The following is a 14,955-nucleotide window of genomic DNA, read 5'->3' as shown; positions in this document are numbered from 1 at the left end:
GTCGGACTTTAGTGCACGCACGTCGGACATAAATCACTGCTGTGATTGGTCAGAACACCATGGGGCGGTGCTTACTGGATCGGTCCATTGTGGTGTTTACTCGCTAAACACGTTTTTTGTAGGCCTGGCAAATATCCACACAGAGGCAATTAGGCTACCTTTGTCTCAATGCCTAAAATTGAAATCTTGGTCCCATGGTCAATTTAATCTCTCGTGGACAATAACTCATAACTTTTTTCAGAAATTATCAGATTTGGACGTTTGATGTCTCATTTGAAAGTGGAAAGGTGTGTCTTTCAAACCATACCTATATTATCTATGTTGGTTACACATTTACGTCTGGCATTCCGTTATATTTTGTTTGATACACACTGTATACTGCAACACGTACTCCATTCCACTGTGTCACTGTGTTGTGAAAATGTGTACAAATTAACAGTCAAAGCTGATTGAGGGTGTACTGTTTTCACACAATATTTCTGAATGCAGTGTCACTTTTTTTCTATTCCCATTCAAATACATTTGAAATCATCTACAGCGCAACTAAATGGGCACCAGTGTTTAGGGTAAAAGTGAACAGTTTGTATTTGACAAAATGTGATGCGATCAAACTAAAGGAGTCGTTTTGGAGATACAGGCCAAAATAGGGCCACTTCATCACATCACTTTATGACATCTCTTGGTTTTCCAACTTCCATAATTTTTGAACTAAAGATGGTATCAGCATGCGGTTTTCACAGCAGTAATGCTGAGATGGTGCTCTTTTCAAATCTGTAATTAAACATTTTTCTGACCAGGGTCGACAAACGACTCATGTAGCTTGATGGCATCACAAATACTGACTTCAGTAAAAACGTGACAATTGCGAACATGCTCCTTAAAGTGGAAAGCCAAGTGCAATTAGACCCTGCATTTGCACACACAGTCATGTGGTTGGTTACCGCTAACATAGCCTCATAACCACACTGTCCCTTTAAGAACTATTTATAGCATGTGACTGGATTGGGGAGTTAAATATATATTGGCCATGCGAAACTGATTTCCTCATGCAATGTCATGTCACTAAAGGACTGCAGCACTTGGAGGAAATGAAACACTTATGAGCCACCTTAAAAATGGGGGGTTTGCAGGTATTTGGAAAGAGACTAAAATTCTCCTTACAATATTGTTTGTTGCCCTCAAGTTCTCTGCTATAAGACCATTTTGTGGGCCATGGCTTGAGGGTTTGTAAACAAAAAAGTCATGAAAAGGACTGGGAGCCTGTATTTCCGTGAAATTTGATTGAAACCGTGCTCTAAAATTGCTCTATTTTGCAATGGAGTGTAACCATCATTTTATAAAAAGGCGATGGGCTTCAGGACTCCTTTTAGCTGTGATCATCTTTGAAAGGAAATTTCTCCCAAAAGTCATTGAATACCCCCCCCCCCCCCAAAAAAAAAATTGAGCAGAAAGTGAAAGATGATGAAATAAGCTTTAACTTAATGTGTCACTGGGGTCTATGGCAGCTTATTTACTGGTCTGCAACCGAAAGGTTCTGGCATTTGTCCTCTTTCGTTATGGGCTCTGAGCAGGAACTATAGAGGGCGCTCTGCGGTTGACAGCGCCCTCTTTTGTTGACAAACGGGGTCCATGAAAGACAGTCTAGGAAATAACATTTTCTATTAGTGCTGAGGGGAGTGGTTTTCAAATGAACACATTTGCCAGATTTTGGACCAACCACTTTGCTTACATAAGTTGTGACAGATTATGATAGGAACCACAAGTTATGGTGCGAGAATGGGACAAGTATGAACCTCAGACAAAGTTACCGATTATGCTATTTAGTGGGGTTATTTCATTGAGCACACCATCCGCAATGTGAATCTTACGTCCAAAATGACGAGATGCAGTTACGTGGGCTCAACAAAATGGTGACTGCTCTATGTTCCGACACCCCTATGTTCCGACAACCCAGATTGTGTTACTCCTGGTTAGGGTTAGGGTTAGGGTTAGGGTAAGGAATAGGAATATGTGCAGTCGGAACATAGGGGTGTCGGAACATAGAGGTGTAACCAACAAAATAACCAGACAAAAAATTGAATGTATTTGGCAATGTATTCTGAGCCACATTATCTCCTGTACTGCCATTTCTGTTGGTTCATAATATTAGTTATCCCGTGAGCACGAGTGGAACACGGAATATTGTAGTGCACTAGATTTTCCGTGTTCCACGAGCATGAGTGGAACACCGAATTTATCTTCAAGCAAACTTGACGCACAGTAAAGATGGAACACGCGCACTGTACACAAACTTTTCAGCCGTTATCCTAAACATGTGCGTGTTGTACAGCATGGCAGGCGCATAATAGAATAGTGCAATATGCGGAGTGCGGTATCGACCGTAACACGGCTTGTTGCTATGGATCGACCAATCAGGATCGAGGATTCAAGTTTACTTGAAGATAATGACAAATACAGCCCTTAAAGAGGTTGTGGAATGCTCGAAGACATTTCCGTCATTTTTTGGGTATATATGTAGCCTAAAGTGTGATAAAATAAAAACGACTATTGTTTCTGTCATGATATGAGTACAAAGGGTACTTTTGAGAGCTGTTTTTCAGGTCCTGTTTCGACCCGAACGTGCAATTTGTGTAAAAGTCGTCGTTGCGGGCAGCAAACAAAACACAGTAAATCGTGACGTAATAAACAGGACTCGTATATGCTACTCTGCATTGGGAGTCCTGTTTATTACGTCACGATTTACTGTGTTTTGTTTGCTGCCCGCAACGACGACTTTTACACAAATTGCATGTTCGGGTCGAAACAGGCATGACAGGACTTGAAAAACAGCTCTCAAAAGTACCTTTTGTACTCATTTCATGACAGAAACAATAGTCGTTTTTATTTCATCACACCTTAGGCTACATATACCCAAAAAATGACGGAAATGTCTTCGAGCATTCCACAACCTCTTTAACAGGATCCGTCCTACAATCAAGGGCGGATCCAGAACACAATTTTTGGGGGGGCCAAAAAAAATTTTGGTCCCCCCCAAAAAAAGTGGGTCTAAAAAATTACGGGGTGGGGTTAGGGGCCCGTGAGGGCCCCGAAAATTTTTTGGATTCTAGATGCTCTGTGGTGCGATCTGAGGCAATTTCTGACCACTTTAACCAATTTTTTTGAGGAAAAGATGGTGGTGTACTCATTGCCTGCCTTTATTGCGATGTCACATAAAAAAAAAAAAAAATTGGTTTCGTTTTGGGGGGGCCATGGCCCCCTTTGGCCCCCCCCTGGATCCGCCCTTGCCTACAATTTCAAGTGTAGCACTTAGTCCACAAAACTTTCTTTTCAGTCTATAATGGTCTGCTACCTAAATCATGTCTTGCGTATATAACTTTGCAAAATAGCGATTCCTCACGGAGGAGAGTATATTTATCTAACAGTCATTTACCTGAGTGAAAACGCACCACAATCACTCTTTTATCTCGGCTAATCACACCGATACCCAAAGTCCACACACGAAAACATCATTACCACACCATGCACTTCTGACTATCCAACCACGGGGATGCTTAACATCTGAGCGACATTTCAAGGATAATGCTAAATATTGTTAGGGTTCAGGTCATGTCTAAACCCGGTTATGTCTCTGTCTTCACCAATAGGTGCCAACGACTTTTAGAAGGCTTCCAAGTCAAAATCCCTAAGCTTTGGCAAACTTTTCTGCAGAAATTCACAAAAGCAATCGGAAGTTTGAAAGATATTATTAACTGCGATGTCCTTTATGAAAGCGAACATGAAATTGTAACGTCAGATCAAGTTTTTACGCTGCAAAATTCGCAGAAGTTGAACATAAGTTGGGCAAATTTTACAGTGAATGCTTCATGACGTCAAATTCGCTTCGCATTTGCATAAAGTATAAACCCGCCTTAACTGTTGGTGTCCCCACATAGTTCTGACATCACTTGACACAGGAAGATTAGGCTACCTTGGTATTTATTGCCACACAATGAAGTTGAGTGATGTTTGGCTATTCTGTTAAACAAGAGAACACCTACACAGAGGAAGCGTGTGACAATTAAAATCCGTACCTTATTGCATGGCTAGTAATGGCATTGCTCAAAATGTGAGTTGCCAAACAACGGGGCACTATAAAGACAAGTTCCCACTTCCACCATCATAACTTTGAAAGAAGGACGCAGGAGCCAGTGAGCACAACCAAGGAACACAATGACTGGTACCCAGCTCCTTGTACTATAACTTTTAAAGGAGAACAGGGGGAAAAAAGGTGTGGAATGACCTAGTCTTTGTAACGGAGTCTGATCTAGTGAACAAGGGAGTACATTTTGTTAGCAGCTGGAAGGGAGACTAGTTGAGCTCCCCTAGGCCAGACGTTATGAGTCAATGTCTTGGGCATAGCAAACTGCTGAGATTAGTACCGTGATGTCATCTGGTTTACCTCCTGGGGGGGAAAAAAGACAAGAAAAACCAGGGTCAATCCCAAGAAGTGGAAAGAGATAGATGTAGTGTTGTAAATGAGTACATGTACATCACAAGTGATCACATGTGATCACAAGTCCATCACAAGTGATCACAAGTCCATCACAAGTGATCACAAGTCCATCACAAGTCCATCACAAGTGATCACAAGTCCATCACAAGTCCATCACAAATCCATCACAAGTGATCACAAGTCCATCACAAGTGATCACAAGTGATCACAAGTCCATCACAAGTGATCACTAGTCCATCACAAGTGATCACAAGTGATCACAAGTGATCACAAGTCTATCACAAGCGATCACAAGTCCACAAAAACCAGACGTTGTTGCGGAGCGTGCGGGCTCCATTGCACAACGGATGATCTATCCAGACTAACTTGTAATGGACTCTAGGACTACAAAGCACTTCCTACAGATGAGTTGTAGGAATAAGCCAATTGATCACATGTGATCACAAGTCCATCACAAGTGATCACAAGTCCATCACAAGTGATCACAAGTCCATCACAAGTCCATCACAAGTGATCACAAGTCCATCACAAGTCCATCACAAATCCATCACAAGTGATCACAAGTCCATCACAAGTGATCACAAGTGATCACAAGTCCATCACAAGTGATCACTAGTCCATCACAAGTGATCACAAGTGATCACAAGTGATCACAAGTCTATCACAAGCGATCACAAGTCCACAAAAACCAGACGTTGTTGCGGAGCGTGCGGGCTCCATTGCACAACGGATGATCTATCCAGACTAACTTGTAATGGACTCTAGGACTACAAAGCACTTCCTACAGATGAGTTGTAGGAATAAGCCAATTGGCCAGCCTTCCTGAATGCACCTGCACTTGTCACGCTTGATGAACTGACTACCCCAGCAAGGTTCCCGAGGTCCCAGGGCAAACAGTCTGTGACACACACACACAGTTTCCCTGCATTTCACTTCCTCATTGGCAGGGTTATTTATGAGGGAACTCCCCAGTTGTGACGCACGGCGGCCACGCAATAACTGAATCATTGTCGGCTCGGTCATGAGACACTGACGGGTCTGTGTACTGATTGGCTGGGCATGTGCGGATCACAAGGCTGAACATTTCGGCTCAATCTTAGAATTGAGGGATTTCCGGTTACCATCTTTCCTCACAGTTAGTGAATCACATAATGTAGGAATAATTGAAAGATGGGGGTATGTACACGTGCGTGTACATTGTCCATCCACAGAAATATATGTGACACATGCATTTACCCCTAACTCCTTAACGTGATTTACTGGGAACCATACCCATCCTTGCAAATTCAAACACCATATGGGAAACTGCACACATATATTTCTGACTTTGATTCTGGAGGTGTGCCAACCCAATGTGAAAGACTGTCAGTTTAGGGGTACTGTACCCATCCTGACAGATTCCAACAAAACATGCCGTTGGGGTTTGCTGGGTTGAGTTCTGTTAGGGTTATTACATTAGTGTTCTACCACAAACACCAGTTCATTCACAGTCAGACTCATAGCTAAATTACGGAATTCTGTTATGAAATGATCCCTAATGTCTGTTGCAGATTCTTGTTATTTTTTAAAACGTGTACAAAAAACAACCAAAAAAACCCAGAAAAACCCACGATTGCAAAATTGAACACTTTTTCAAAACCTGGTAAAACAAATGGAAAAATGATACTTAACCCTAACCACCCCAACCTTTCAAAATCCAACTGTATGTTTTGTTGGAATTTGTTGGGATGAGGACTGCACTAGTAAACTGATTATGCTTCACACGGGGTCAGGCATACCACCGTAATCAGAGGCCAGCAGTTTGGGTGTTGAGTTTATGCAAGAGTGAGGAAGGTTCCTAGTAAATCACTCAAGGGGGTTAGGATTAAAGAGGTTCAAAAATTATGCGAACACCACGATGAAAACAGCAACAGAACAACTATTTTTTTCTGAATCATCCACATATGAAAAACAATGATATGTTTGTTGCGTTCAGACCAACCCACATATGCAAACCCCAGCTTTGTTTTGGTACCCGAAATCTAAATCGGTGTGAATACAAACCTAAGAACTCCATTCCGTTCGCTCTCGCGTGCTCCGCGAACGGCGACATGTAGTTGGGGTCATAAGCAAACTCCCTGGCTCGTTCTGCTATGGCGTTGACCGCACTTTGTATACTGCTAATCGTCTGATCCTGGAAGACAAAAACAGGAAGATTGCATTAGCAGCTTAACGAACGTCATCCCACTGTTCATGTATATGTGAACACAACAGGAACAAATCCAACAAACTGTGATTGTGCTCTCCTGTCGAATGAATGGATGCGTGTGCAATTTGCATTGATAAGCCAGTTCGGTATTTCAAATGGGACTATGTTTTCAACCTAACCCCACTCACATCCCGGGTTTCATTCCATTCCCCACCCTACGTATCACCCTACGTATCACCCTACGTATCACCCTATATATCACCCTACATATCACCCCACATATCACCCCATGCCTCCACCATCCCTTACCCTTTGTGAAAACTTGATCTTTCCAGAATAAGACTCTCGGGAATGTTATTTAACAAGGCGTCAAGATATGCATTCACACTCAGTCCTGTTCCCCGCCATGTCTCACCCGTTCCCCATCCTATGTATCACCCCATGCCTCACCATGTGTCCAACCTTGATTTTGCCTATGCTGTCAGGATTATACCATCTGGCATGTTATCAAACCGACTATTTGTTTACAAACGGATTCCCACTTGCCTCCCATCCCTTACACTATATATCTCAGCCCATCCCCACCCCATTCCTCACTCTATGTCTCACTCCGTCCCTCACCATGTACATCTCTCCTTGATTATTTCTTTCAGGAGAATCTCTGGCATGTTATCAAACAGGCCATCTGTTGCCATCAAGACTAAACATCCTGCCTCAACCCATTCCCCACCCTGTGTCTCACCCCATTTCTCACCCTGTCTCACCCCATCCATCTTCCTGTATCTCACCTTGATTTTGCATATTTCTTTCAGGATGAGACTCTCTGGCATTTTATCAAACAGGCCATTTATGGCCATCAGGACTTTTCCTGCCTCACCCTATTCCCCACGCCATGTCTCATCCCATTCCTCACCCTATGTCTCACCCCATACCTTGTCTAGTATCTCACCTTGATTTTGCCTATTTCTTTCAGAATGAGACTCTCGAGCATGTTGTCAAACAGGCCGTCTGTGGCCATCAGGACTAAGTCTCCCGCCTCACTCATTTCCCCACCCTATGTCTCACCCCATTCCCCACCCTATGTCTCACCCAATCCCTTGTCTAGTATCTCACCTTGATTTTGCCTATTTCTTTCAGGATGAGACTCTCTGGCATGTTATCAAACAGGCCGTCTGTGGCCATCAGGACGATGTCTCCAACTTTGATGGGGACACTTGAACTCGAAGCTGACTCGGGACTGAAAAAATAACAAACACAAAGTCTACTTCACTTCATGAAAACAATTGACCCCAGATCTAATGTCTCCATTTTTAAGTAAAGTCAAGCAATTCCTTTTCCAAGCTATTCTTTAATTTTGACTTTCCGTTTTCCACTTACCCCAGTTTTTTTCACAAAACCAAGCATATAAATTGGTAACTTTTTGAAAGCTGTGCACCTAGACTCATTTTCGTGGTGACTTTTTTTTCCTTTGAAGAAATACTCTGTTTTTTCTTCGAAGAAAATCTTCCGATGGATTTTTAAGGTAGTGGAAGGGTTAAGGCTAAAGCTAGTCTTAGATCAAGACGCTGTTGTATACACGATCACCTGCCGCAGGAGGCCTTATCCCAATGAATCACTATCGCCCATGAACCGCTACCAGCCCAATATCTCTGGAAGCTTGTAAATCTTCATCAGAAAAAATGGGGGAAACTAGTGCACATGCGCTCCTTCTGCAGGCTTCTGGTCTGTTTTCAGCCGCACGCGTACTACATGTACATACTACAAACAGCTGCCATGAAGTTGCACACAAGTCTGGTAGCATCTTGTATGCTACTGGCTGAAATTTCGCAGTTTGGTTCAGAGCTAGTATGCAAGGTGTTGAAGGCGCGCTGCATACATTAGGCAGAACAGGTGCGGGCGCATGACATCACCACTACAAAAAGACGTTGTTGTGGTTCATGGGTAGCAGTTCATTTTGATTATGCCTTCTTTAGGCAGGTGATTGTGAAATAATAATAATAACTTGATTTTAAGAGCGCCAAAGGATACAAGGCGCTTATTATTACCCTGCTCATTGGGTCAATGAAACATTCCTAACACCATCTCAGCTCCCTGGGGAGTATACAGCTAAATCAACCACAATAACCATCTTTGCACCTGGGTGGAGAGAAGCAATGAGTGACAAAGTGCCTTAGCCGCGGCTGCACTGGAACCCACCACCTGCGGAATTACCCGCAGACCATGTATCCAACATACAACAACGTCTTGACCCGTTGATTAAAGGTTAGGTTGATTTGATAAACCCATACCTGTCACTGAGTATTGTGTTCAACCCTGGGGGCGCTATTGAGAGCTGGAAGGGAGTGTTGAAGTAATGTTGCTGCTCCTCCGACCGGTGCACAACTTTACCCCCTCGGACAATCAGGAACCCTGAGTCCCCTAGGTTGGCCGAGTGTAATGTCTTGCTCTCGTTATCGATGACGATGATGCATGCTGTGCTGCTACCTGGAATGTAGGAAAGAAGACAACAAAAATGTTGATTGAGTTGAAGAAAATCTTGACAATGTGACACAAGTCAATTTGAATACTAAGTATTATTGCTACCGGTAAAAGTGTCTCCACAATTTCTGTAATTTTGTCATCTACAGTGATTTGACAGACAGGACTGAGCTAGTCACCGAAATGACTTCAAACACATAGTTTAACAAAAAAGTAACAAACAAATTGGCTTGTGAAATGACCAGTTGTTAGGTCTTTTTTAACTGTTGGTTGATTTCTTTCCGGTTACCTCTTTGCCAATTTACCTGGCCACTTGGTAAATTTAACCTGCCAGTAATCAATTATACCATATTGGTTTGGTTAAACAAAGTAACTGAAGTTGGGCGTGTAAGTGCATTGTAACACTGAAGCTCGGAAGGTCATGGCCAGAAACTAGTTGGTCAGTTAGCAACAGATGGCCCAGGTCCCACGTACAGTTTATAGAGTGGCTTGGCTGTACCAGCCAAGTCATAAAACAACCTGATGGATTTTGAAGGATCCAGGAGTGTGAGGGTCAATCAGTTAGTTAATGCATTACTGGAATTAAAGATAGATATCATCTGAGTAAATAGATACTGTTCATGTACGAGTTCCAAGAGATTGCCCAAAAGGTTACACGATTCACAAAAGACATTCTGCTAAATTCTCAAAATGTCATTACCATTAACTTATTGAAAATGAATTACTCTCCAAATGCTGAAATATGTTCGCTTGGTGGCAAAAGGTAGAATATTCTATTTTTTTTATTGAATTATTAAGAAAGAGTACATGTAAGCACCCATGTGGTCAACCCATTAGAAATGCCCCCGCCAGTTGCTGCTACCCCATCACCCCAGGATATCAGTTGAAAGGGAGCGCAAACCGGATAAGGAGTCAAGACCTCAAGACCTTATTGGGCATGCTGAAGGAGTGCGTACACACGAGACAATACCACTGTCTCCTGTGATGCCCCCAGTCTCCTGCGATGGCAAACTTTTACTTTTAAAGGGAATATACATCATTTGCTTTTGCTGTAATTTTCAGAAATGGATGGAATTGGGGGGTTGGAAATATATAGCAAATATAGTTACACTGACTTTTTTGAGGTTTGGGTCCGAAAATGCTATAAAAACCAAGAAAAACAATCATTTTCCTGTAGTCTGGTTCCCTGACTCCATATAAGAAGAAACAGAGTAGTTTACATACATTGGGGAATTGTAAGGTCAGGGAACCAGTCTAGCTGGCTTGTACCCGTTCATAGGTGTGTAATCGATTGCAAACAAGTGCGATGGTCAATTGGGGCCAGTATTTGGAAAAAAAGCCAGTTTTTTCCAACGCTGGTCGGCCGATCCAAAAATACCACTTTTCTTGAAAATGACAGTATACCAGGTGCCATGATTTTACAGGATGCTTTACCCTGTCATTCACTAACAGTCCAGCAAGGTATCTCAAAATGATTTGGTAGTTTTATTTTTTGATGTTTGCAAATGTTGTATTTTCCCTTTAACCCGAGTGTCTGACTTGCCCACAGGGACGCCAGCCTTTTGTTGCCATTTCAGCAGAAGTACAACCACAGGACAGTGACTGTATGGCGACACTTATCGCTGACAAAAAGTGGCAACACGTTTACAGGCGCTGCTCTAAGTGACTCTTCACTGCTTGCACTGCAGGCACTTGTATGATATTTTTAGACCGAAGAATTTTTTTTTTACATGTCTCAGACAGGAAGCAGCTAAAGACATTGCCAGAGCTAAAAGCTTCCATAATTGATGCACGTACATGTAAGAGTCTCCACAACTGGCCATATTTTACATTCTTGTCAACGACTCAATTTACACAGATTCATTTTTCAAAAATTGTTGGCTTACTAGTACATGTATGGCTACAATGTATAAGTAAAATTAGAAAGCTGAGAAAACTGCACAACTAAGGCGAAATAAAAAGAAAACATGTTTAGCGTCCTGCCTTTTTAAAAAAATAGGAAGCGGGAGGCCCCTTTTTTTCCCCTCCAAAATGGCCGCCCGACCGGGCTATTTTTCAAGATGGCCGCCAGGTTTTGTTTAAATGGCTTCAATTGGACTCAGGTAATGACATAACAGATTTATATGGGCTAGATGCATCAAGGCCAAAATGATGTCGCTGCGAAAATTTATAATTTTTTCGGTAAAAAAAAAGGGAAAAAAAGGAGCGGTCTCCAAAAAGGAAGCGGGTGGGGACGCTGAACATGTTTTTTTTAATTTTGCCCAATGCATATTAGATGTCACATCCTTGGGGATTCTAACAAGTAATTTATAGCTGTCGATCCTAGCAGAGGCAAAGCCTAGATAAGCACTTTCAATTGAAATGAGAATATATCGCTGGGAGCCACCAACCTGATGGAATGATTTGAGTAGTTGCTACATGTATGGATCCTTGCAGGGTTTGGGACAGAACTGGCAGGGCAGAGGCTTTCAATTGTAAAGCCACATGGATTTTCAAGAGCTGGACTGAATTTGAACTGTCTTGTGCATTTTGCTGGAAGCTATCTACATGTACATCCATCCTGATTAAATTCTTGTAAAAAAAATATAATGGCACAAACTTCACACTTCAGAAAAATTGGGACAGTGAATCCATGTAAAGTAGTGGCTTTTTGGTGACAGATCTGAATCAGCTAACCACCTGAAGCCAGGATTATTTTTGGCCGAAAAACACCATTTTTGAAAAAAGACAAGATATTTCGGCCAAATTTTAAAATCAAGTCAAACACAACAAATATTTACTGACTCTTGAGAGTCATCTGTACAGTATTTGTAGATACTTCTCACCGTAACTAAATATTTTGCGACACTCTTGAGGCCACGCCATGGAGCGATATTTGCTACGATGACTACGATACACCGGCCTAGTTCAAGTTCAAAACACTCTGTGTACAAAACCAATGGGACCCACTCGCGTGTATATACACGTCCACCGCCCCCTGCGAATATACCGGTACATTGACATTGTCACATTGACATTGACGTGTACACCGGCCTAGTCCAAGTTCAAAACACTCTGTGTACAAAACCAATGGGAACCACTGACGTGTAAATACACGTCCACCGCCCCCTGCGAATATACCGATACATTGACATTGTCACATTGACAATGACGTGTACACCGGCCTAGTTCAAGTCCAAAACACGCTGTGTACAAAACCAATGGGAACCACTGGCGTGTACATATGTACATACACGTCCACCGCCCCCTGCGAATATACCGGTACATTGACATTGCCAGATCGTGTATACACGTCCTCCCGGGTTAACTGGTTAAACTTCATGCCAAAGTAACCGTATCTAACCATACCTACATGTATCCAGATGGTGGAAAAAATACATAAATGACAAAAAAGCTCAAACACACCTTGCACAATCAATGTTGATTTATGAAATGCATTTTGAAATGCATAATTTTTGAACGAGTACATCCAACATCAGTGGCTGGAAAATGTCTGAACTTTAGTTTCCATTTTGCATTCAAGTAGGCCAATCTTCAGTTACATTAAATGTGTTAGATACTTTGAACAAATTCTAAAGCTAAAGTCCATCATTTGCAGCCATCCGAAAAAGTAACTGGCGTATTATTGTTGAAAAACATACTTGGTTGAAAGATAGTAAGTGGATTAACTCCCTGTGAAATTAATCTTTCTGCCAAGCTTTCATTTAAAAGTAATCAACGAAAGAAGGCCTTTCCAACGGTGCATCTTAAGATGCACCGTAGGAAAATTTAAATTAGTAGTTTGTTTTGTTATTCGGCGCAGCGCGCACAAGCATTGGACGACGCACAGGCGCACGCGGTTGCTATAATTCGTCGGATCAGTGCGCGACATCGCGTATAGCTGCAATTCAAAACAATTCAAAACATGATTCAGCAACTTTTGATTTGAAATTGAGATTCTAGAATGCTGTTTTTCTCGGAATATACAGCTGAAGCTGAGCTGAAACTTCATCAGGTTAGTTGTTCAGTATCCTTCATTACATTTTGAACACTGTTGTTGCTTCAAACGAACAAAATGCACTAATTACAAATGATGGACTATATCTTTAAACCAACATGTCACCCAGAAATGAGTTTATGAAAAGTGCCCAGGCACTGACAGGCAACTAATGATTCTGCCAATTACACATTGGACAGTCAAAATTGCACGTACACACGTAATTAAGAAAAGAGGCACAGAGCAACTGAATAAAGGCAATGAGTTTATAATGTATCACCGCCTATTTACTGCCTTGCATATATAGGCAGCCATCACTTTCCATTAACCCACAAACGGATGTCCGTGCACAAATGCACAGGGCTTGTGTACACCTTCTCCATAGTAACCAACTCGGCCTTTTATTAATTCACAAACCTAAGCTTTTCCGGTGGACAATAAACTGTGAAAGAAAAAAAAATTCAAAGAGCGTTTCCAATCCAATAAATCTGCAATTGTGACACAAAATTGGTTCCATTACAATATTCTTTTGAAAGAAGTTTAGGTCAGAGGGAAATTAACCCTAACTCCCTAGCGTCTTTTACGACGAACTGGACCAAGTCCATCAAAATCCATCAATCACTGTGCTTCCAATACAAAACTGTACATGACATAATGGAATCCACCACGGACGCACTGGTTGACATTCATGGACTTGTTACACATGGCTTTTAGCAGTACAGGAAGCTAGGCAAAATCAATCGAATACCCCTAGCACTGCTTCAGGCCATTAGGCCCAAGTCCATCATAGTCCATCAATATTTAGTCTTGCCAGGCCTTCTGGATGGACCAAGTCCCTCAAAATCCACCAAAGTGGAGGGGGGGGGGATAGATTTTGATGGAGTTGGGACGGTTAGGGTTAAAAAGAAAAAGAAAACAAAAACAAACTTGGCAATTACTCACACTGGAATATGTATCCCACCGTGGAGTCATTTCTTTGTTCTCTTGTACATGTTCTAAAATTTTAGAGTTTGAAAGTCTACTTACTCAATGCTCCTATTTTAACCAGAATTACAGTAATTTCCTGGGCTGAAATTCAGACTTAATATCTGTTTTTGCTGTTTAACTGGAATCAACACAGAATGTCTAACAGAGAATGTCTAAATAGGGTTTTCTTTAAAAAAGAAGTCTAAGCTTTTTTTTTCTTGTACACACATAGTTTAAAGGGAATATACATCATTTGCTTTTGCTGTAATTTTCAGAAATGGATGGAATTGGGGGTTGGAAATATATAGCAAATATAGTTACACTGACTTTTTTGAGGTTTTGGGTTCGAAAATGCTATAAAAACCAAGAAAAACAATCATTTTCCTGTAGTCTGGTTCCCTGACTCCATTTAAAAAGAAACAGAGCAGTTTACATATATTGGGGAATTGTAAGGTCAGGGAACCAGTCTAGCTGGCTTGTACCCGTTCATATGTGTGTAATCGATTGCATACAAGTGCGATGGTCAACTGGGGCCAGTATTTGAAAAAAAGCCAGTTTTTTCCAACGCTGATCGGCCGATCAGCGTTGGAAATTGATACAAAAATACCACTTTTCTTGAAAATGACAGTATACCGGGTGCCATGATTTTACAGGATGCTTTACACTGTCATTCACTAACAGTCCAGCAAGGTATTTCAAAATGATTTGGTAGTTTTATTTGTTGATGTTTGCAAATGTTGTACATGTATTTCCCCTTTAAAAGTGAAGCCATAAAGCTTTTTCTTTCTTGTACATATTTTTTTAACATGATTAAGGGTTTAAGTCTCACTAAACATTCATCAATCCAACAAAATC

The 14,955-nt window shown here is 41.6% G+C and overlaps 1 protein-coding gene across 1 annotated transcript in view; it reads right to left on the bottom strand.

The window, feature by feature from the left end:
- Positions 1–3,958: 3,958 nt before the first annotated feature.
- LOC119727628 (protein phosphatase PTC7 homolog) overlaps positions 3,959–14,955 on the bottom strand; it is a 32,320-nt gene continuing 21,323 nt past the window's right edge. The window contains exons 3-6 of the mRNA XM_038199594.1: positions 8,969–9,164; positions 7,794–7,917; positions 6,536–6,665; positions 3,959–4,441 (exon numbers count right to left, since the gene is read on the bottom strand). Of these exons, the coding sequence (XP_038055522.1) occupies positions 4,374–4,441; positions 6,536–6,665; positions 7,794–7,917; positions 8,969–9,164 (518 nt within the window). The 3' untranslated portion in view covers positions 3,959–4,373. The remainder of the gene's footprint in view (positions 4,442–6,535; positions 6,666–7,793; positions 7,918–8,968; positions 9,165–14,955) is intronic.

This window comes from Patiria miniata, unplaced genomic scaffold (assembly GCF_015706575.1).
Source record: "Patiria miniata isolate m_02_andy unplaced genomic scaffold, ASM1570657v1 HiC_scaffold_1, whole genome shotgun sequence".
In the NCBI taxonomy this organism is placed as follows: Eukaryota; Metazoa; Echinodermata; class Asteroidea; order Valvatida; family Asterinidae; genus Patiria; species Patiria miniata.
The sequence above is the reverse complement of the archived record's forward strand: the minus strand, read 5'-3'. Positions and strand labels throughout refer to the sequence as shown.